The 24,005-nt window shown below is 35.4% G+C and overlaps 1 protein-coding gene and 2 non-coding genes across 3 annotated transcripts; 2 read left to right on the top strand and 1 right to left on the bottom strand.

Moving 5' to 3' along the window:
• The first annotated feature begins 1,471 nt into the window (after positions 1–1,471).
• On the top strand, positions 1,472–1,579 carry LOC148577359 (small nucleolar RNA R71). The gene has a single exon (XR_015902813.1). It is a non-coding gene; the product is annotated as a small nucleolar RNA R71 (small nucleolar RNA).
• A 7,425-nt stretch (positions 1,580–9,004) lies between these two features.
• Positions 9,005–11,375, bottom strand: LOC107618299 (protein STAY-GREEN, chloroplastic). Its single transcript, XM_016320327.3, has 4 exons — positions 11,047–11,375; positions 10,766–10,939; positions 10,432–10,599; positions 9,005–9,555 (listed from the first exon to the last, which is right to left on the bottom strand). Exons 1-4 carry the CDS (start codon positions 11,170–11,172, stop codon positions 9,193–9,195), a joined length of 831 nt encoding a protein of 276 aa, XP_016175813.1. The 5' UTR covers positions 11,173–11,375; the 3' UTR covers positions 9,005–9,192.
• A 10,294-nt stretch (positions 11,376–21,669) lies between these two features.
• On the top strand, positions 21,670–21,777 carry LOC148577358 (small nucleolar RNA R71). The gene has a single exon (XR_015902773.1). It is a non-coding gene; the product is annotated as a small nucleolar RNA R71 (small nucleolar RNA).
• The last annotated feature ends 2,228 nt before the right edge of the window (positions 21,778–24,005 follow it).

Here is a 24,005-nt window from a genome sequence, read left to right as displayed (position 1 = left end):
AGTTCTCATTCCATTGAAGGACTATTTCACCTCTGTCAACATCAATCACAGCTCTTGCTGTGGCCAGGAAAGGTCTTCCTAGGATGATAGATTCATCCTCTTCCTTTCCAGTATCCAGGACTATGAAATCAGTAGGTATGTAAAGGCCCTCAACCTTTACTAATACATCTTCTACTTGTCCATAAGCCTGTCTTCTTGAGCTGTCTGCCATCTCTAGTGAGATTTTAGCAGCTTGTACCCCATAGATTCCCAGTTTCTCTATTACAGAGAGGGGCATGAGGTTTATTCCTGAACCAAGGTCACACAGAGCCTTAAAGATCATGGTGCCTATGGTACAAGGGATTATGAACTTTCCAGGATCCTGTCTCTTCTGAGGCAATGTCAGTTGATCCAGATCACTTAGTTCATTGATGAACAAGGGAGGTTCAACTTCCCAAGCATCAATGCCAAATAATTTGGCATTCAGCTTCATGATTGCACCAAGAAACTTGGCAGTTTACTCTTCAGTAACATCCTCATTCTCTTCAGAAGAAGAATATTCATCAGAGCTCATGAAGGGCATAAGGAGGTTCAATGGAATCTCTATAGTCTCTAGATGAGCCTCAGAGTCCTTTGGTTCCCCAGAGGGAAGCTCCTTATTGATCACTGGACGTCCCAGGAGGTCTTCCTCCTTGGGATTCACGTCCTCTCCTCTCCTCACAGGTTCGGCCATGGCGCTTATGTCAATGGCCTTGCACTCTCCTTTTGGGTTCTCTTCTGTATTGCTTGGGAGAGTACTAGGAGGGATTTCAGTGATCCTTTTACTCAGCTGGCCCACTTGTGCTTCCAGATTTCTAATGGAAGACCTTGTTTCATTCATGAAACTTACAGTGGCCTTAGATAGATCAGAGACTAGATTTGCTAAATTAGAAGCATTTTGTTCAGAGTTCTCTGTCTGTTGCTGAGTTGATGATGGAAAAGGCTTGCTATTGCTAAACCTGTTTCTTCCACCATTATTAAAGCCTTGTTGGGCCTTTTGATCCTTCCATGAGAAATTTGGATGATTTCTCCATGTTGAGTTATAGGTGTTTCCATATGGTTCACCTAAGTAATTTACCTCTGCTATTGTAGGGTTCTCAGGATCATAAGCTTCTTCTTTAGAAGATGCCTCTTGAGTACTGTTGGATGCAGCTTGCATTCCATGCAGACTCTGAGAAATCATATTGACTTGCTGAGTCAATATTTTATTCTGAGCCAATATGGCATTTAGAGTATCAACCTCAAGAACTCCCTTCTTCATAGGCATCCCATTACTCACAGGATTCCTTTCAGAAGTGTACATGAACTGGTTATTAGCAACCATGTCAATGAGTTCTTGAGCTTCTGCAGGCGTTTTCTTTAGGTGAATGGATCCACCTGCAGAAGTGTCCAGTGACATCTTTGATAGCTCAGATAAACCATCATAGAATATATCCAGGATGGTCCATTCTGAAAGCATGTCAGAAGGACATTTTTTGGTCAACTGTTTGTATCTTTCCCAAGCTTCATAGAGGGATTCACCTTCTTTCTGTCTGAAGGTTTGAACATCAGCTCTAAGCTTGCTCAGCTTTTGAGGAGGAAAGTACTTGGCTAAGAAAGCCGTGACCAGCTTATCCCAAGAGTTCAGGCTGTCTTTGGGTTGAGAATCCAACCATAATCTAGCTCTGTCTCTTACAGCAAAAGGGAAAAGCATGAGCCTGTAGACTTCAGGATCTACTCCATTAGTCTTAACAGTATCACATATCTGCAAGAATTCAGTTAAGAACTGAAAAGGATCTTCAGATGGAAGTCCATGAAACTTGCAGTTCTGCTGCATCAGAGAAACTAATTGAGGTTTCAGCTCAAAGTTGTTTGCTCCAATGGCAGGAATGGAGATGCTTCTTCCATGTAAATTGGAATTAGGTGCAGTAAAGTCACCAAGCATCTTCCTTACATTATTATTATTTTCGGCTGCCATCTCCTCTGCCTGTTCGAAAATTTCTGAAAGGTTATCTCTGGATTGTTGTATTTTAGCTTCTCTTAATTTTCTCTTCAGAGTCCTTTCAGGTTCTGGATCTGCTTCCACAAGAATGCTCTTATCCTTGCTCCTGCTCATATGACAAAGAAGAAGGCACAGAAAAATAATAATAATAATGGAGATCCTTTATACCACAGTATAGGGATCCCTGTGTGAGTGGAAGAAGAGGGGGAGACAAAGAATGTAATATAATGGAAGAAACACAACTGTGAGGATGGAAGAGAGATGAAATGAGATGTTAGGATATGAATGAATAAATAGAATGAGATGGGGGAGGGATAATTTTCGAAAATTATTTTGAAAAAGAGTTAGTGATTTTTGAAAAATGGTTTTTGAAAAATTGTTAGTATTTTTCGAAATTTTTTTTTTTTGAATTTAAAAATAAAAATGATTAGTTAATTAAAAAGAAATTTTGAAAAAGGGGGAAGATATTTTCGAAAAAATGGGAGAGAGAGTTAGTTAGGTAGTTTTGAAAAAGTTAAGAAACAAACAAAAAGTTAGTTAGTTAGTTGAAACAAATTTTGAAAAGATAAGAAGTTAGGAAGTTAGAAAAGATATTTTGAAAAGATATTTTTGAAAAAGATAAGATAAGAAGATATTTTTGAAAAGATATGATAAAATTAGTTTTGAAAAAGATTTGATTTTTGAAATCACAATTAATGACTTGATTCATAAGAAATCACAAGATATGATTCTAGAACTTAAAGTTTGAATCTTTCTTAACAAGCAAGTAACAAACTTCAAATTTTTTGAATCAAAACATTAATTGATTATGTTATTTTCGAAAATTTGGTCTAAAAATAAGAAAAAGATTTTTGAAAAATATTTTTGGAATTTTCGAAAATAACTAAGAATTTTGAAAAAGATTTGATTTTTGAAAAAGATTTTGAAAAAGATAAGATTTTCAAATTGAAAATTTGATTTGACTCATTGGCAACAACTTGATTTTTTTAAAAATTTTTGAAAAAGTCAATCCAAATTTTCGAATTTGATGAGAGAAAAAAGGGAAAGATATTTTTTTGATTTTTTTGAATTTTTATGATGAGAGAGAATAACAAGAAAAATATGCAATGCATGAAATTTTTAGATCAAAACAATGAATACATGCAAGAATGCTATGAATGTCAAGATGAACACCAAGAACACTATGAATGTCATGATGAACATCAAGAACATATTTTTGAAAAATTTTTAATGCAAAGAAAACATGCAAGACACCAAACTTAGAATTCTTTAATGCTTACGCACTAAGAATTCAAGAATGCATATGATAAACATGAAAAGACACAAAACAAAAATTCATCAAGATCAAACAAGAAGACTTACCAAGAACAACTTGAAGATCATGAAGAACACTATGAATGCATGATATTTTCGAAAAAATGCAAGATGCATATGCAAGTGACACCAAACTTATAATGTGACTCAAGACTCAAACAAGAAACAGAAAATATTTTTGATTTTTATGATTTTCTAATTTTTTTTTTTTTTTGGATTTTTATTTTATATTTTTCGAAAAATTATTTAGAAAAAGGAAAAATAAGGATTCCAAAATTTTTAATATGAATTCCAGGAATCTTGCCATGTTAGTCTTAAAGCTCCAATCAAAGGGTCTGGCATGACTTAACAGCCAGCCAAGCTTTAGCATATAATTACATGGGCTGGAGTGATTAGTTGAATACCAATCCCAAAGTAGTTTGGGTATGGCTTTACAGCCAGATATGAATCAACATATTTCATGAAACACTAGAATTCATTCTTAAAAATTTTGAAGCCATAGAATAATTTATTTTTGAAAACATTATTTTTATTATTTTATTTTATTTTATTTTATTTTTTTTTTTCCGAAAACAAAAGAAAAATTTTTGAAAGCTTTTTGAAAAAATTTTTTGAAAACAAAACAAAAAGAAAATTACCTAATCTGAGCAACAAGATGAACCGTCAGTTGTCCAAACTCAAACAATCCCCGGCAACGGCGCCAAAAACTTGGTGCACGAAATTGTGATACATATCCATGGCTTCAAAGGCCTGGTGCTCTGATCTAGTTTTATTGTCTGTCACAACTTCGATACAACTAACCAGCAAGTGCACTGGGTCGTCCAAGTAATACCTTACGTGAGTAAGGGTCGAATCCCACGGAGATTGTTGGTATGAAGCAAGCTATGGTCACCTTGTAAATCTCAGTCAGGCGGATATAAAACAGTTATGTGGTTTTCGAATATTAATTAATAAAATAGGGATAGAAATACTTATGTAATTCATTGGTAGGAATTTCAGATAAGCGAATGGAGATGCTTTCGTTCCTCTGAACCTCTGCTTTCCTGCTATCTTCATCCAATCAGTCTTACTCCTTTCCATGGCTGGCTTTATGCAAGGGCATCACCGTTGTCAGTGGCTACATCCCCTCCTCTCAGTGAATAATATGCTCACGCACCCTGTCACGGCACGGCTATTCATCTGTCGGTTCCCGATCATACTGGAATAGGATTCACCCTCCTTTTGCGTCTGTCATTAACGCCCAGCATTCGCGAGTTTGAAGCTCGTCACAGTCATTCAATCATTGAATCCTACTCGGAATACCACAGACAAGGTTTAGACTTTCCGGATTCTCTTGAATGCCGCCATCATTCTAGCTTACGCCACGAAGATTCTGGTTAGGAGATCTAAGAGATACTCATTCTAGCTTAATTCATGTAGAACAGAAGTGTTTGTCAGGCACGCGTTCATAAGGGGGAAGGATGATGAGCGTCACACATAATCATCACCTTCATCACGTTCTTGGGTGCGAATGGATATCTTAGAAGCGAAATAAGAAGAATTGAATAGAAAACAGTAGTACTTGCATTAATCTTTGAGGAACAGCAGAGCTCCACACCTTAATCTATGGAGTGTAGAAACTCTACCGTATGAAAATACATAAGTGAAGGTCCAGGCATGGCCGAGATGGCCAGCCCCCTAAACGAGATCACAGGATCAAAATACAATCCAGGATGCCTAATACAATAGTAAGAGGTCCTATTTATAATAAACTAGTTACTAGGGTTTACATGAGTAAGTAATTGATGCATAAATCCAGTTCCTGGGCCCACTTGGTGTGTGTTTGGAATGAGCCTGAGTGTTGCACGTGCAGAGGCCATTTGTGGAGTTGAACGCCAGTTTCTGTGCCAGTTTGGGCGTTCAACTCTGGTTTTGGATCCTTTTCTGGCGCTGGACGCCAGATTTGGGCAGAAAACTGGCGTTGAACGCCAGTTTACGTCGTCAATTCTTGGCCAAAGTATGAACTATTATATATTGCTGGAAAGCCCTGGATGTCTACCTTCCAACGCAATTGGAAGCGCGCCATTTCGAGTTCTGTAGCTCCAGAAAATCCACTTTGAGTGCAGGGAGGTCAGAATCCAACAGCATCAGCAGTCCTTCTTCAACCTCTGAATCTGATTTTTGCTCAAGTCCCTCAATTTCAGCCAGAAAATACCTGAAATTACAGAAAAACACACAAACTCATAGTAAAGTCCAGAAATGTGAATTTAACATAAAAACTAATGAAAACATCCCTAAAAGTAACTAGATCCTACTAAAAACATACTAAAAACAATGCCAAAAAGCGTATAAATTATCCGCTCATCAGCTGTCACAGATAAAATTCAGTTAAAATAACTCATTTTACTAAATCTAATTTACTAAACTCCCGGATAATAATAATTTAACTTACAAATTTAATCAAAAATCCTGTTGGGTTATTTCGAATGCTTCATAATTTTTAAAAATTACGATATTATTATACATATTAATTATTTTAGCCACACTTCTTCCTAAGGCAAGCATTGAATTAATTTAGTCATAGATAATTTATCGGTCAATAATAATAATTCCTTTACTACTAACTACAGTTTCTAATTTACCATTAATAATAATAACTAATACATAAATTCGGTTCTTATTTAATTAATAATGTTAAACTTTATTATTAAAACCTCAACTATATATATATATTATATATCAATTAAAAAACTAACAACAAACATATAATTAATACTTAAAAACAAATATATTATATTTTATAAAATCTAATTATTAATCAAAATTCCCAATACTATTACAAAAAATTATACACTAATTTAATATATTTATTGTTACAAAAAATTAGCATAATTTCTAAAATTATAATTTCTAAAGTTAATTATAAAAGTTAATTAATTAATTACAATTTCTAAAATTATTACAAAAAATTTTTAAAATATTCTTTAACTAATAACATCTAAACATATATCTCTAACTATTATTTAAACATATATTTTTAAATTTCTAACAATAATAATATTTCTGTCATATATATACCTAGCTTCAATTTCTAACAATACTAAAAAATAAATTTTTAACAAAAATAATTATAATTCTAAAATTTGAAAAGGTTTAAAAAAATAAACTTACATAATCAGGATGACAGAAATAATTTACAATAATATAAAATTCAGGATGATCAATATTTTAACTTTATGTTTCTTTGGCATTGTTTAATTTTTTTTCCATTCTGTGAAGAACAACTTGAAAAAAGAAGAAGGAGAGAATAGTATGACTATGAGGGTTAGGGACACTCTGATAGTGATTTCGGACTGAGGGAGTGGGACAACAAGGAGGATATGTTTATGTTGGGTTCAGAAACACCGTTCACAGGGGAGCTTGGGCTGCACGATACGTAGATGTTAACCGTCTGTGTGATCCCCACAAATCGGACCGTCCGATCGCTCTTCTCCTTATTATACAGTCTAAGTTCTTCACACCTGACACCATACCCTGGTAAAGTACACATGTACCCCATATTTACAGCCTACTCCATTAACGACTCTATATGAAAATTAAAAAACGTTGAAATGAATATAAAATATAAAATAAATAAACAATAACATAATGACAAAACATACGGGACTCACCATCATCACAACTTGGCTTGCAGTGGCGAGATGGGCAGAGGGAGGTTGGCCGCCATCCCATCAATCCATCATGGAATACATGTTTTTTTCATGTTATGACAGTTACGTTCCTTCCCTTTCTTTCCATTCTTCCTAATTCCAACTCCGTCCAATTTTGTGTTTTCATTCTTATACAAATAAATTAAAAAATACTAAGCAAAAGATGTCACTAATTCGATATGAAAAATGTTAACAACCAATATTTTTTTATTAATATCGCTCAATATTCTAGATTATATTTTATTTTTATATATTAAAAATTAAAACTTGTAATATAAAAAATTATTTATTAACCAAATGTGATATATGTTATTAGTTAGCATTTTATACCATAAATTTTTTATGAAATCGGTTAATAAAATAACGAAATGATAAATGTAATTAATTTATAATGTCCGAAAGATAAAGACTAATTTAAAAAATGTCTTGGAAACGAATTTGGATTCTCTAAATTTTAAATTTGTACTTTAGAGAGTAAAGTATGATCTTCTACCCTTGAATGGTTTCTCTTTCATATTTATTTTTGGTCCCATGCTACTTGTACAACACTAATCAGCCTTTAATAATATTTAATTATTTTTTTATTAAAATATATCCCTATTTTTTAGATACATATCTATAAATTAATTTAATTTAAATATTAAAAACAAAAATTTTTCTAACAACATAACCCACTTCATAGGTAGTTACTGGGACTTTACTTCTTTTACGTAACTTCTGATAACAAATACGATTTGTTATTTTTTTTTACGTAACATTCACACTGCATTAGTGAATTTCAAACGAACAGGAGCTAAAGCCTCCTCTTTTCATCGGTGAAAGGTATCACCACCTTCCAGCAGAAGCACCCTCTCGTCTTCATTGGTGGAAGGTATCACCACTTTTTATACCTGTACTTAATTAATGTTATGAAATATCATGTTCATCATTTTTAATTATATTTAAAAATAAACATACAAATTCCATTCTTATTTAATTGGAAGAAGTTTGAGTTTATTTAATTTTATCAATAGAATTGTTATAAATAAAATATTTTGAGTAAAGAAGCAAAAAAAAATCTAAAGTTTGAGAGAGAAGATGTAGCTGATATGGTCATAAAAATTGTGTTTTTATTTTTCAATTATAACACATTTAATAGTAGAATATTATATACAAAATATTTTTAAAACACATCCAAAATCGTAAAATTTTAGTTTTTAAATATAAACGTTTTTAAAATCGTTAAATTCTAGTTTTTAAATATAAAAGTTTTCAAAAATCAGTTAAACTCACTTCAATTATTTTTTTTATTCAAAATATTTAAAACTCATGTAAACAACACATCTAAAATTAAATAAACAACATAAACATATTTAAAATTATGTATTAACACATCTAAATTATTGTCATTATAGTTCTAAATTACATATTGAACACAGAAAAAATTAAACTCAAATACACATCCAAAATTATAAGAATGCACTCTAAATATTTTATAACACATCCAAAACTTATGTAAAAAAACTTATATATGTACATAAAAACATAATGAATAACATAAACACATCCAAAATTAATTTAGAATTTAATAAGGGGGAGACGCTGCAGCTCTGGATCTTTACGGAATGAAGATTTTACTAGTGATTTAAGATAGTTTAAGATTTATTTTAGAATTTTAAATTCGAAATTTTGAATTCTAACTAATTTTATTTTTGAATGTGTATTTAAATTGTAATATATTAATAATTAAATATATTAAATATGAGACAGAAATTTAAAATTAAAATTAAAATTTTAAATTTCGGTTTTATTTAGTTTGTATTTTGAATGTGTATTTAATTTTAACAAGACACTAAATCTATTTATAATTTTTAGATGTGTTTGTTTTATTTTTTTTAAATTATTGTAATAAAAGACTGAATATTGTACAACTTTTAAAGGATACCTAGTTGAATTTTAAAATAAATAATAAGAGATCACACTTTATTCTCTAAAATGAAATTCAAACTTTAGAGAATCGAAATGTTTTGGGACTGATTTAACTTTGATCATTAACCTGTTGAATCAGTTTACAAACCTAAATCAGAAAAGGAAAAGTAGGCACCAACACCAAATTTGTATTTACATTAAATAATTCATTTAATTTTGGTTTTCCCAAGTGACAAACACGCACATGGAAGAAGTGATAGTTCTAAAACATTTGAGGCTACTTCACAAGATGTGCTGATCCCTAAACTCGTCATATGTTTTATCGTGGTCACGTTTATGATGACGATGATGATGATGCTGTGAACATGAAGAGCATGAAGAAGGGTTACGATTCTTGCTAGTAGAAGTAGACGGTGGGAAGCAACAATTACATTCCTCTTGGCACGGTTCTTGTGGCGTACCCTCGTTACTATTTGTTGTGTGGGACCCAGTTGAAGCCGAAGACGCATCCTTCAGTGGGCCCCAACATTCCACCTTGTTGTAGTCTGGAATGTTTGAGTGGAAATATACCCAAACCTCTGCATCTTCCAGTTCTGGGTAGTTCCTTAACAAGTCCCCATCTCCATGAACAAACGCCTTCAATACCTAATCCATACCATAAATTCAATATAGAAACACAATCATGTTATATGTAACACAAAAATCAGTCAAATATATTTGAGGATAACTATTTGATGGAATAAATATTTTATTTTGTCTAATTAATTCTTAATTATTCAAATAATTAGCCTAAATTATTCTGGTGATTTATTGATGTATCAAAGGCTAGTTAGATCCATAATCAGACTATTAATCAATTACTTAAATAATTAAAAGCTAATGAATATTTTTGAATAGTAAAAGAATGAGTTAATATTCAATTTGGTCTCTAAATTTATATCCGAGTTTTAATTTAATCTTTGAAGTTTTAATTGTCTTTCTTTAGTTTTCAAACTTTGCAAATATGATTCACATTAGTTTCTGAAACAATTTCTGCCACAAAAACGTTAATAAAGTGCTGATATGAACAGCTAAATGTCATATTGGAACTTGTAAAACAATGTCATTATGGTTTTAGTGTTTAAATAGTCCAAAAAGATTTCGGATCACTTGTTTTAGGAGAAAAAATTTCAATAAATAATATCACTTACAATGTTTTTTTGGACTATTGGAATGTCAAAAATAAAATAATATCGTTTTACAGACGTGGCATTCAGCTGTCTATGTTAATATTCCATTAATGTTTGTGTATTAAAAATTAGCCTAGAGATTAATGTGAGTCATATTGATAAAGTTTAGAAATTAAATAAAAGCATTTGAAACTTCAAACACTAAATTGAGACTCACATACAATTGAGGGGACAAATTAAATATTATTTCAAAAAAAAGTAATGTCTTTCAAATAACCAGTGAGAAACCGAAAAGGCTATTTAATGTTTAAGCAAAGTTTAGAAATGTTGGTCAATGGTCAATGCTTATTACCACAGGAAGCTCCTTGCAGAAGATGTAGTATCTAAACCTAGCGCATAGATCAAGGAGAAAATGACCACCACTTATGTGACAATGAACGTGCAGAGACATCTTCCCTTTAATCTTCCTCCAATGTGCCACCACATCATCTCTTTGCAATTTGTTGTACCAACCTTGCAACTGCAATCAACATCAACAATTAATTAATAATCACTCTTATAATATATACGTCACCATGTCAAGTGTTATTAATGTGTTCATTTCCTAATCCAAAAATTACAAGTGTTCAATGTTCATCACTTGCTCTGTTTTTTTTTTTCTTTCAGAGAACAAAACAAAGAATTACCTGAGAGTTGTTAATGGATTGGGAGATAGCAAGAGTGATCTTAGAGGTTACGTCGCTATGTGTGAGGGTGTAAGTTCTTGGAAGATTTGCAGGGTGTTTCTTTTCGTCTACTCCTAAGAACAACACCTTCAACTTCGATGCTTCAAATATTGCTGGCCCAAACAACCTTGCCACCTGTCATTCAATTCATATCACCAAAACCAAAACCAATAACAACAATTAAAAGGTCTTCCTTCGACAAACAAAACCAGAAAATTCAAATTAAAATTAAAGTTACATACAGGAAAAATGAATTGGTTCTTTTTCTTCCATAGTGCTTTTCTGTGAGGAAGAAAAACAGAGTCTTGCTGCTCCCTGAGCGAAGGCTTGAGATTAGACGGAACCAAAGCATTCGTTAAAGTTCCCATGCTTCTAATGAATATCTGAATCTGAATTAATGTATGACTCCTCTTAATATAATAAAAGAATGAACTAATAAGAAGAGGCTAGCTATGTTGTCATCTGTTTCTTGCTTCAACCTGCTTTAGCTTTTACTTGTTAGCTATAATAAAGTAGAAAAAGAAAGCAAGCAAATGGAAGGTGTGTTTAGACTTTAGATGCGTGAAGTGGTGTGTGACACTTGCGGTTACGGTTGCCTTATATTCTTAGGTTAGGTATCTTTAATAATTTGGATTTGGTAGTTAGTTTAATACGCTGTTTAAATAAATATTAAAAATTTGAATCCTATTTTGTGGATATAGTAATTTATTCGTTAGTGATAAATTTTTTAATAAGATATCAATTATAATGAATTAATTATTAATATCACTGATTAAAAAATATCATAAATAATAATAATAATAATAATAATAATAATAATAATAATAATAATAATAGTAAGAGTAGTAGTAGCAGTAGTAGTAGGTGTCACTGTTATCGTTCAACACGTTACGGATCGGAGGACCCAGGTAGCATTCTTCTTCTTGCCATCATGCTCTCCTCCAATCTAAATTCAGAGACGGATATTCTTCCCTCAATCAGGAAACCACGAACCTTCATGCTGGAATTATCAAGATTAAAGAGAGAGAGTAAAACTTCGATTTAGCTTTTGACAATTTAAAGTGGGTTTCATTTTGCATTCGGGTTCCCATAATAATAATGAGGAGGATAATAATATAAAATTATTTCATTTAATTTATAATTTATAATTTTATATATATAATATTTTTTATAATTATATATTTATTATATTTAAAATTATTCTTTATTTTAATAATAATTAATAAATATAAAATTAAAAATGAAACTCCGCCTATGTTACACTTGCGGTACATAGTCGGTCCCAAGTCCAGATAAAGGAGGAGGGTTGTGTTAGGTCTTCGACAACCACCATAAAAATATAGTCGAACCCCCATGACATGAATCAAAGACATTATTGCGCTAAAGCTAGGTCATTGCCCGGAAGCAACGCGCTGTATGGCTCGAGTACGGTGTCAAATGAGCAAGAGCCACTGCATCGGTGCCCGGATGTAGTGTTAAATGAGCAAGGATTCTCGCGTTTTCGTGAACGGACGAGGGTAAATAAGCTAGTTCACAAAGTAAAAGGTAAAGGTCGAAGCGACAGAAGGTTGAGATTTGGGACATGGAACATAGACACTCTAACAGGAAAGTCCATGGAGGTGGTGGACACTATGACAAGGAGGAATATTAACATTATGTGCCTACAAGAAACAAAATGGGTTGGTGCAAAGGCTAGGGAGTTGGATACTTCTGGTTTCAAACTTTCGTATACAGGAAATGTGAAGAATAGGAATGGAGTTGGAATAATTGTGGATAAGCAGTAGAAGAAGGACGTAGTGGATATCAAGAGGGTGGGAGATCGGATCATCTCTATCAAACTGGTGGTAGAGGGAGGTGCTTTCCATGTGATTAGCGCCTATGCACCACAAGTGGGTTCGGACGAACAACACAAGATAAGATTTTGGGAGGATCTAGAGAGTTTGGTTCAAGGCATACCTTTGGGAGATAAGATTTTCTTAGGAGGAGATTTAAATGGCCATATTGGGAGAGAAGTGACTGGATATGGGAGTATTCACGGAGGCCATGGTTTCGGGGTGATCAATGCCGAGGGTAAAACTATTTTGGACTTTTCCTCAACCTTTGATCTTCTCATCGCAAATACATGTTTTAAAAAGAGAGACGAACATCTTATAACCTATAAGAGTGGCATGACAAGCTCTCAAATCGACTTCTTCTTGTTGAGGAGATTCGACCGAAAATTTTGCATTAACTGTAAAATTATCCCGGGAGAGAGTTTGACAACACAACATAGAGTGCTCGTCATGGATTTTCGCGTTGAGCAAAAGTTGAGGAAAAGACATCATAGGAAGAACCCAAAGACGAGGTGGTGGCGGATGAAAGGTGAGGAACAAAGAAGATTCCTAAGACGGGTAGGAGAAGAGGCAAAGTGGGATGGGAATGGAAGTGCGGAAGAGATGTGAAGGGAGATGGCAGAAGTTATTAAAAGAACAGCAAAAGAAAGTTTTGGTGAATCTAAAGGAATAGGATCAAGAGACAAGGAGTCCTGGTGGTGGAATGCGAGTATACAAGAAAAGATAAAGATAAAAAGGGAGTGCTTTAAAGAGTGGTCTTTATGCCGCAACGCAGATAACTGGGAAAAATACAACGCGGCTAAGAAAGACACAAAAGTGGCTGTAAGTGAAGCAAGAACAAGAGCATATGAGGGTCTTTACTAGTCTTTGGGCACAAAAGAAGGAAAAAAAGGTATATATAGAATCGCAAAGAGCCGGGAAAGAAGAACGAGAGATTTGGATCAGGTTAAGTGCATAAAGGATAAGGATGGAGAGGTGTTGGCTCAAGAGGAGAAGATTAATGAAAGGTGGAAGAGCTACTTCTACGAGTTATTTAATAAGGGACAGAAGACTCTTCCGAGCCTTGGTCGATTATGCACAAGGGAAGAAGATAAAAACTTTGACTACTATCGAAGGATTCGAGACTTCGAGATAAAAGAGGCTCTAAAGCAGATGAAAAATGGCAGGGCAGTAGGACCTGATAATATCCCGATTGAGGTTTGGAAGGGTCTTGGAGAAAAAGGCATCAACTGGTTAACCAAGCTTTTTGATGAGATTTTAATGTCAAAGAAGATGCCTGATGAGTGGAGAAAGAGCACCTTGGTACCTATCTATAAGAATAAGAGGGATATACAAAGTTGCAGAAACTATAGAGGGATCAAGCTTATGAGTCATACTATGAAGTTATGGGAAAGGGTGATAGAACGGAGGTTGAAAAAAGAGACACAAGTAACGGAGAACCAATTTGGATTTATGCCAGGAAGATCTACCACTGAAGCGATATACCTATTAAAAAGGATGATGGAGAGGTATCGTAGTAATAAAAGGGATCTACATATAGTGTTTATTGATTTGGAAAAAGCGTATGATAGGGTACCAAGGGAGGTCTTATGGAAGGTTTTAGAAAAGAGGAGAGTAAGGATCGCATATATTCGGGCAATTAAAGACATGTATGATGGGGCCACAACTAGTGTGAAGACTCAAGGTGGTGTGACAGAGGAATTCCCTATTGGTATAGGATTACACCAGGGATCATCCTTAAGTCCATACTTTTTCAAATTAGTCTTGGAAGTACTCACAGAGCACATCGAAGAGCCTGTGCCATGGTGCATACTTTTTGCCGATGATATCGTCCTTATGGGAGAGTCAAGGGAAGACCTAAATAAGAAGTTGGAGTTATGGAGAGAAGCTCTAGAAGTATATGGTCTACGCATAAGCCGTAGCAAGACGGAATATATGGAATGTAAGTTCAGTTTGAGAAGGGAAAACACTAATATAGAGGTGAAGATTGGAGAAAACATCCTACGAAAAGTTAAAAGTTTTAAGTATCTTGGATGCATCATACATGATAATGGAGAGATTGAACAGGATGTAAATCATAGGATCCAAGCAGGTTGGTCAAAATGGCGGAGTGCATCTGGTTTTATATGCGACAAAAAAGTGCCTTTAAAACTTAAAGGTAAATTCTATCGTACCGCTATAAGACCGGCCATGCTTTATGGTACGGAGTGTTGGGCGGCTAAAGGGGAGCACGAACATAAGCTGAGTGTGGCAGGGATGAAGATATTGAGATGGATGAGTGGTCATACGCGATTGGATAAAATAAGGAATGAAGATATAAGGGAGAGAGTTGGAGTAGCACCCATTGTGGAAAAAATGGTTGAATCGCGTCTGGTGTGCGAAATCGTGATCATTCCATTCCTTAGTAACGGCGCTAAAAACTCAATACGCACGTTCATGATCTTATATCTGTTTCACAACTTCGTACAACTAACCAACAAGTGCACTGGGTCGTCCAAGTAATAAACCTTACGTGAGTAAGGGTCGATCCCACGGAGATTGTCGGCTTGAAGCAAGCTATGGTCACCTTGTAAATCTCAGTCAGGCGGATTAAATTGTATTAAGAAATTATAGTGGATGAAAATAAATAAAATATAAAATAGGATAGTGGTACTTATGTAATTCATTGGTGAGAATTTCAGATAAGCGTATAGAGATGCTTTCGTTCCTCTAATCTCTGCGTTCCTTCTGTCTTCATCCAATCAATCCTACTCCTTTCTATGGCAAGCTTTATGTAGGGCATCACCGTTGTCAATGGCTACATCCCATCCTCCTATGAAAATGGTCCAATGCGCTGTCACTGCATGGCTAATCATCTGTCGGTTCTCGATCATACTGGAATAGGATTTACTATCCTTTTGCGTCTGTCACTACGCCCAGCACTCGCGAGTTTGAAGCTCGTCACAGTCATCCCTTCCCAGATCCTACTCGAAATACCACAGACAAGGTTTAGACTTTTCGGATCTCAGGAATGGCCATCCATGGGTTCTAACTTATACCACGAAGACACTAATATCTCGGACTTGGTCCCCTGTATTAGATATCCAAGAGATATCCATTCAATCAAAGGTAGAACGGAAGTGGTTGTCTGGCACGCGTTCATAAGTTGAGAATGATGATGATTGTCACGATCATCACATCCATCATATTGAAGTGCGAATGAATATCTTAGAAGCGGAATAAGTTGAATTGAACAGAAAAATAGTAGTACTTTGCATTAATCTTTGAGGAACAGCAGAGCTCCACACCTTAATCTATGGTGTGTAGAAACTCTACCGTTAAAAAATATATAAGTGAAAGGTTCAGGCATGGCCGAATGGCCAGCCCCCATGATCTAAGAACTAAACGTCCCCAGATGTCTAATACAATAGTAAAAAGTCCTATTTATACTAAACTAGTTACTAGGATTTACAGAATTGAGTAAATGAGGTAGAAATCCACTTCCGGGGCCCACTTGGTATGTGCTTGGGCTGAGCTTGAAGTTTACACATGGAGAGGTCATTCATGGAGTTGAACGCTAGTTTGTAACGTGTTTTTGGCGTTGAACTCCACTTTGCAACTTGTTTCTGGCGTTTGACTCCAGAATACAGCATGGAACTGGCGTTGAACGCCAGTTTACGTCATCAATCCTTATTCAAAGTATTGACTATTATATATTTCTGGAAAGCCCTAGATGTCTATTTTCTAACGCAATTAGAAGCGCCCCATTTGGAGTTCTGTAGCTCTAGAAAATCCACTTTGAGTGTAGGGAGGTCAGAATCCAACAGCATCTGCAGTCCTTCTTCAACCTCTGAATATGATTTTTGCTCGGGTCCCTCAATTTCAGCCAGAAAATACCTGAAATCACAGAAAAACACACAAACTCATAGTAAAGTCCAGAAATGTGATTTTTAATTAAAAACTAATAAAAATATACTAAAAACTAACTAAATTATACTGAAAACATACTAAAACCAATGCCAAAAAGCGTATAAATTATCCGCTTATCACAACACCAAACTTAAATTGTTGCTTGTCCCCAAGCAACTGAAAATCAAATAGGATAAAAAGAAGAAAATATACTATAAATTCCAAAATATCAATGAAACATAGCTCCAATCAGATGAGTGGGACTTGTAGCTTTTTGCCTCTTGAATAGTTTTGACATCTCACTTTATCCATTGAAGTTCAGAATGATTGGCATCTATAGAAACTCAGAGTTTAGATAGTGTTATTGATTCTCCTAGTTCAGTATGTTGATTCTTGAACACAGCTACTTTATGAGTCTTGGCCGTGGCCCTAAGCACTTTGTTTTCCAGTATTACCACCGGATACATAAATGCCACAAACACATAATTGGGTGAACCTTTTCAGATTGTGACTCAGCTTTGCTAAAGTCCCCAATTAGAGGTGTCCAGGGTTCCTAAGCACACTTTTCTTTTGCTTTGGACCTTGACTTTAACCGCTCAGTCTTAAGTTTTCACTTGACACCTTCACGCCACAAGCACATGGTTAGGGACAGCTTGGTTTAGCCGCTTAGGCCAGGATTTTATTCCTTTAGGCCCTCCTATCTACTGATGCTCAAAGCCTTGGGATCCTTTTTATTTACCCTTGCCTTTTGGTTTTAAGGGTTATTGGCTTTTTGCTCTTGCCTTTTGGTTTTAAGAGCTTTTGGCTTTTTCTGCTTGCTTTTTCTTTTTCTTTCTATTATTTTTTTTCGCCATTTTTCTCTCTTTTTTTCGCAAGCTTTCTGTATTCACTGCTTTTTCTTGCTTCAAGAATCAATTTTATGATTTTTCAGATTATCAAATAACATTTCTCCTTATCATCATTCTTTCAAGAGCCAACATATTTAACATTCTTAAACAACAACTTCAAAAGACATATGCACTGTTCAAGCATTCATTCAGAAAACAAAAAGTATTGTCACCACATCAAAATAATGAAACTAGTTTCAAGGATGAATTCGAAACCATGTACTTCTTGTTCTTTTGTAATTAAAACATTTTTCATTTAAGAGAGGTGATGGATTCATATTCACTACTTTAAGGCATAGACACTTAGACACTAATGATCATGTAATAAAGACACAAACATAGATAAACATTTAACATAAGAAAACGAAAAACAGAAAATTTAAGAACAAGGAATGAGTCCACCTTAGTGATGGTGGTATTTTCTTCTTGAGGAACCAATGATGTCCTTGAGCTCTTCTATGTCTCTTCCTTGTCTTTGTTGCTCCTCCCTCATAGCTCTTTGATCTTCTCTAATTTCATGGAGGATGATGGAGTGCTCTTGATGTTCCACCCTTAATTGTCCCATGTTGGAACTTAATTCACCTAGAGAAGTGTTGATTTGTTCCCAATAGTTTTGTGGAGGAAAGTGCATCCCTTGAGCCATCTCAGGGATTTCATGGTAAGGAATTTCCTCATGCTCATGTTAAGGTCCATGCTCTCTTGTTTGCTCCATCTTTTTCTTAGTGATGGGCTTGTCCTCTTCAATGAGGATGTCTCCATCTATGTCAATCCCAACCGAATTGCAGAGGTGGCAAATGAGGTGAGGAAAGGCTAACCTTGCCAAGTTGGAGGACTTGTTAGCCACCTTGTAGAGTTCTTGAGGTATAATCTCATGAACCTCCACTTCCTCCCCAATCATGATGCTATGGATCATGATGGCCCGGTCTATAGTAACTTCAGACCGGTTGCTAGTAGGAATGATTGAGCGTTGAATGAACTCCAACCATCCTCTAGCTACTGGTTTGAGGTCAAGCCTTCTTAGTTGAACCGGCTTGCCTTTTGAGTCAATTTTCCATTAAGCTCCTTCCACACATATGTCCATGAGGACTTGGTCCAACCTTTGATCAAAGTTGACTCTTCTAGTATAGGGGCGTGCGTTCTCTTCCATCATTGATAGGTTGAACGCCAGCCTCACATTCTCCGGACTGAAATCTAAGTATTTCCCCCGAACCATGGTGAGCCAATTCTTTGGGTTCGGGTTCACACTTTGATCATGGTTCCTAGTAACCCATGCATTTGCATAGAACTCTTGAACCATTAAGATCCTGACTTGTTGAATGGGGTTGGTTAGAACTTCCCAACCTCTTCTTTGGATTTCAAGTTGGATCTCCGAATACTCATTCTTTTTGAGTTTGAAAGGAACCTCAGGGATCACTTTCTTCTTGGCCACAACTTCATAGAAGTGGTCTTGATGGACCTTAGAGATGAATCTCTCCATCTCCCATGACTCAGAGGTGGAAGCAATTGCCTTCCCTTTCCTCTTTCTAGAGGTTTCTCTGACCTTAGATGCCATGAATGGTTATAGAAAAACAAAAAGCAATGCTTTTACCACACCAAACTTAAAATGGTTGCTCGTCCTCGAGCAAAAGAAATGAGAAAGAAGTAGAAGAAGAAGAGAATGGAGGAGATGGAGGGAGAAGTGGTTTCGGCCAAGTGGAAGTAGAGAGGGTTGTGTTGTGTGAAAATGAAGAAGGAATGAGGGGTTTATATAGGAGTGGGGAGGGGTTAGGGTTCGGCCATTTAGGGTTGGGTTTGGGAGGGAAATATTTTGAATTTAAAGGTAGGTGGGGTTTTTGGGGAAGAGAAGATGGATGTGAGTGGTGAAGAGGTGATGGGAAAGAATGATTGAGTTGATTGATGAGGGGTATTTGGGGAAAAGTGATATGAAAAGGTCTGAAAAGGAGAAAAGAAAGGTAAGTGGGGATCCTGTGGGGTCCACAGATCCTGAGGTATTTGAGGATTTCTCATCCCTTCACCTTTGAGGCGTGTAAAACGCCCTATATATGCAATCCTGGCGTTTAATGCCAGATTGCAGCATGTTTCTGGCGTTAAACGCCACTTCCATGCTTGTTTTGGGCGTTCAACGCCAGTCTGCAACATGTTTCTGGCGTTGAACGCCAGTATGGTGCATAATTCTGGCGTTAAACGCCAGTCTGATGCTTGTTTCTGGCGTTTAATGCCAGCTTTCCTCTGGGTGCAATCCTGGCGTTTAAATGCCAGACTGCTGCTTGTTTCTAGCGTTTAACGCCAGTTTCATGCTCTGTTCTGGCGTTAAACGCCAGCCAGATGCTCCTTACTGGCGTTTAAACGCCAGTAAGCCCTTCCTCCAGGGTGTTCTGTTTTCAATGCTGTTTTTCATTCTGTTTTTGATTTTTCAGTAGTTTTTGTGACTCCACATGATCATTAACCTAATAAAACATGAAATAACAAAGAGAAAATAAAATAGAAATGATTAAATAACATTGGGTTGCCTCCCAACAAGCGCTTCTTTAATGTCAATAGCTTGACAGTGGGCTCTCATGGAGCCACACAAGTGATCAGGTCAATTTTATAGACTCCCAACACCAAACTTAGAGTTTGGATATGGGAGTTCAACACCAAACTTAGAGTTTGGCTGAGGCCTCCCAACACCAAACTTAGAGTTTGACTGTGAGGGCTTTGGTTGACTCTGCAGTGAGAGAAGCTTTTCATGCTTCCTCTCCATGGTTACAGAAGGAGATCCTTGAGTTTTAAACACAAGGGAGTCCTCATTCAGTTGAAGGATCAATTCTCCTCTGTCCACATCAATCACAGCTCTTGCTGTGGCTAGGAAGGGTCTTCCAAGAATGATGGATTCATCCTCATCCTTCCCAGTATCCAGGATTATGAAATCAGCAGGGATGTAAAGGCCTTCAACCTTTACTAACATGTCCTCTACTTGACCATAAGCCTATTTTCTTGAGTTGTCTGCCATCTCTAATGAGATTCTAGTAGTTTGCCCCTCAAAGATTCCCAGTTTTTCCATTACAGAGAGGGGCATGAGGTTTATCCCTGACCCAAGGTCACATAGAGCCTTCTCAAAGGTCATGGTGCCTATGGTACACGGTATTAAGAACTTTCCAGGATCCTGTTTCTTCTGAGGCAATCTCAGTTGATCCAGATCACTCAGTTCATTGGTGAGCAAGGGAGGTTCATCTTTCCAAGTCTCATTACCAAATAATTTGGCATTCAGCTTCATGATTGCACCAAGGTACTTGGCAACTTGCTCTTCAGTAACATCTTCATTCTCTTCAGAAGAAGAATACTCATCAGAGCTCATGAATGGCATAAGGAGGTTTAATGGAATCTCTATGGTCTCCAGATGAGCCTCAGAGTCCTTTGGTTCCTCAAAGGGAAACTCCTTATTGATCTCTGGACGTCCCAGGAGGTCTTCCTCACTGGGATTCACGTCCTCCTCCTCTTTTGTGGTTTCGGCCATGATGGTCATTTCAATGGCCTTGCACTCTCCTTTTGGATTTTCTTCTGTATTGCTTGGGAGAGTACTAGGAGGGGTTTCAATGATCCTTTTACTCAGCTGGCCCACTTGTGCTTCCAGATTTCTAATGGAGGACCTTGTTTCATTCATGAAACTTAGAGTGGTCTTAGATAGATTTGAGACTATATTTGCCGAGCTAGATGGGGTCTGCTCAGAACTCTCTGTCTTTTGCTGAGAGGATGATGGAAAAGGCTTGCTATTGCTAAACCTGTTTCTTCCACCATTATTAAAGCTTTGTTGAGGCTTTTGTTGATCCTTCCATGAGAGATTTGGGTGATTTCTCCATGAGGAATTATAGGTGTTTCCATAGGGTTCACCCCTGTAATTCACCTCTGCTATTGCAGGGTTCTCAGGATCATAAGCTTCTTCTTCAGAAGATGCCTCTTGAGTACTGTTGGATGCAGCTTGCATTCCATTCAAACTCTGAGAAATCATATTGACTTGCTGAGTCAATCTTTTATTCTGAGCCAATATGGCATTCAGAGTATCAATTTCAAGAACTCCCTTCTTCTGAGGCGTCCCATTACTCACAGGATTCCTCTCAGAAGTGTACATGAACTGGTTATTAGCAACCATGTCAAAGAGTTCTTGAGCTTCTGCAGGCGTTTTCTTTAGGTGAATGGATCCACCTGCAGAAGTATCCAATGACATCTTAGCTAATTCAGACAGACCATCATAGAATATATCCAGGATGGTCCATTCTGAAAGCATGTCAGAAGGACACTTTTTGGTCAGTTGCTTATATCTCTCCCAAGCTTCATAGAGGGATTCACCTTCTTTCTGTCTGAAGGTTTAAACATCCACTCTAAGCTTACTCAGCTTTTGAGGAGGAAAGAACTTGGCTAAGAAAGCCGTGACCAGCTTATCCCAAGAGTTCAGGCTATCTTTGGGTTGAGAGTCTAACCACACTCTAGCTCTGTCTCTTACAGCAAACAGGAAAAGCATAAGCCTGTAGACCTCGGGGTCATCCCCATTGGTCTTAACAGTATCACAAATTTGCAAGAACTCAGTTAAGAACTGAAAAGGATCTTCAGATGAAAGTCCATGAAACTTGCAGTTCTGTTGCATCAGAGAAACTAATTGAGGTTTCAGCTCAAAATTGTTTGCTCCAATGGCAGGAATGGAGATGCTTCTTCCATGTAAATTGGAATTAGGTGCAATAAATTTACCGAGCATCCTCCTTGCATTATTATTATTTTCGGCTGCCATCTCTTCTTCCTGTTCGAAAATTCCTGTAAGGTTGTCTCTGGATTGTTGTATTTTAACTTCTCTTAGTTTCCTTTTCAGAGTCCTTTCAGGTTTAGGATCTGCTTCAACAAGAATGTTCTTGTCCTTGCTCCTGCTCATATGACAAAGAAGGGAATAACAAAGAAAATATGGAATCCTCTATGTCACAGTATAGAGATTCCTTTGTGTGAGTAGAAAAAGAAAAGAATGTAATGTAAAGAAGAGAAGAGGGAAAATTCGAACACAGAGAGGGAGGTGGTGTTCGAATTTTTGGATGGAAGAGAAGTGTTAGTAGATGAATAAATAAATAGAAGGAGATGAGAGAGAGAATTTCAAAATTTATTTAAAATAAAAATAAAAATTGAAAGTTAGATTTCGAAAATTAAAGTTGAAATTAAATTAAAATTAAAACAATTAGTTAATTAAAAAGAAATTTTGAAAAAGGAGAGAGGAAATTTTCGAAAATAAGAGAGAGAGGATTAGTTAGGTAGTTTTGAAAAAAGATATAATTGAAACAAAAAGATAAGATTGATTGAAAAAGTTTTGAAATTTGTTTTTGAAAAAGATATGATTGAAATTTAAAAAGATATGATTGAAACAAAAAGATAAGATTTGAAAATCAATTTTTTTAAAAAGATAAGAAGTTAGAAAAGATTTTGAAATTGAATTTGAAAAAGATATGATTGAAATTTTAATTTGAAAAAGATTTGAAAAGAAAATTAAAAAGATTTGATTTTGAAAACTAAAGTTGATTACTTGACTAACAAGAAACTAAAAAGATATGATTTTAAAATTTAAAGATTGAACCTTTCTTAATAGGCAAGTAACAACTTGAAATTTTTGAATCAATCACATTAAATGCTAATTAAGAAATAAGAGAAAGATTTTGAAAATCAAATTTAAAAAGTTTTCGAAAATATGAAGGAAAAATGAAAAAGATTTTGAAAAGATAGGATTTTTTTAAATTGAAAATTTGATTTGATTCATAAGAAACAATTAAATTTAAAAACTTTTTGACTAAATCAAATCATATTTTCGAAAATTTTGAGTAAAATAAGGAAAAGATATTTTTTTTATTTTTGAATTTTTAATGAAGAAAGAGAAAAACATGAAAAAGACTCATAACATAAAAATTACGAATCAAAACACACAATGCATGCAAGAACACTATGAATGTCAAGATGAACACCAAGAACACTTTGAAGATCAAGATGAACATCAAGACTTGTTTTTGAAAATTTTTAAGAAAAGAAAAACATGCAAGACACCAAACTTAGAAATTTTCAATAATTAGACACTAACAAATTAAAAATGCATATGAAAAACAAGAAAAGTCACAAAACAAGAAAATATGAAGATCAAACAAGAAGACTGGCCAAGAACAACTTGAAGATCATGAAGAATGCAATGCATGAAATTTTCGAAAATAATTTTTAGAAAATTAAAAAGATGCAATTGACACCAAACTTAAAACTTGACTCAAGACTCCAACAAGAAACATCAAAAATATTTTTGCTTTTATAATTTTGTAAATATTTTTTTGTATTTTTCGAAAATAAGAAATAAAAAGCTTAAAATTAAAATAAAATTACCTAATCTTTGCAACAAGATGAACCGTCAGTTGTCCAAACTCGAACAATCCTCGGCAACGGCGCCAAAAACTTGGTGTGCGAAATCGTGATCATTCCATTCCTTAGTAACGGCGCTAAAAACTCAATACGCACGTTCATGATCTTATACCTGTTTCACAACTTCGTACAACTAACCAGCAAGTGCACTGGGTCGTCCAAGTAATAAACCTTACGTGAGTAAGG

Source organism: Arachis ipaensis, chromosome B1, assembly GCF_059453495.1.
Source record: "Arachis ipaensis isolate K30076 ecotype BB chromosome B1, ASM5945349v1, whole genome shotgun sequence".
Classification (NCBI taxonomy): Eukaryota; Viridiplantae; Streptophyta; class Magnoliopsida; order Fabales; family Fabaceae; genus Arachis; species Arachis ipaensis.
Note: the sequence above shows the minus strand (reverse complement) of the source record. Positions and strands in the feature narration are given on the sequence as shown.

Excerpts from the sequence above, each read along its gene's own strand:
- LOC107618299 (XM_016320327.3), bottom strand. The coding sequence starts at position 11,172 with ATGGGAACTTTAACGAATGCTTTGGTTCCGTCTAATCTCAAGCCTTCG. Across the intron at positions 10,940-11,046 it reads AGAACCAATTCATTTTTCCT|GTGGCAAGGTTGTTTGGGCC; the intron begins GTATGTAACTTT and ends ATTGAATGACAG. Across the intron at positions 9,556-10,431 it reads TCTGCAAGGAGCTTCCTGTG|GTATTGAAGGCGTTTGTTCA; the intron begins GTAATAAGCATT and ends GGTATGGATTAG.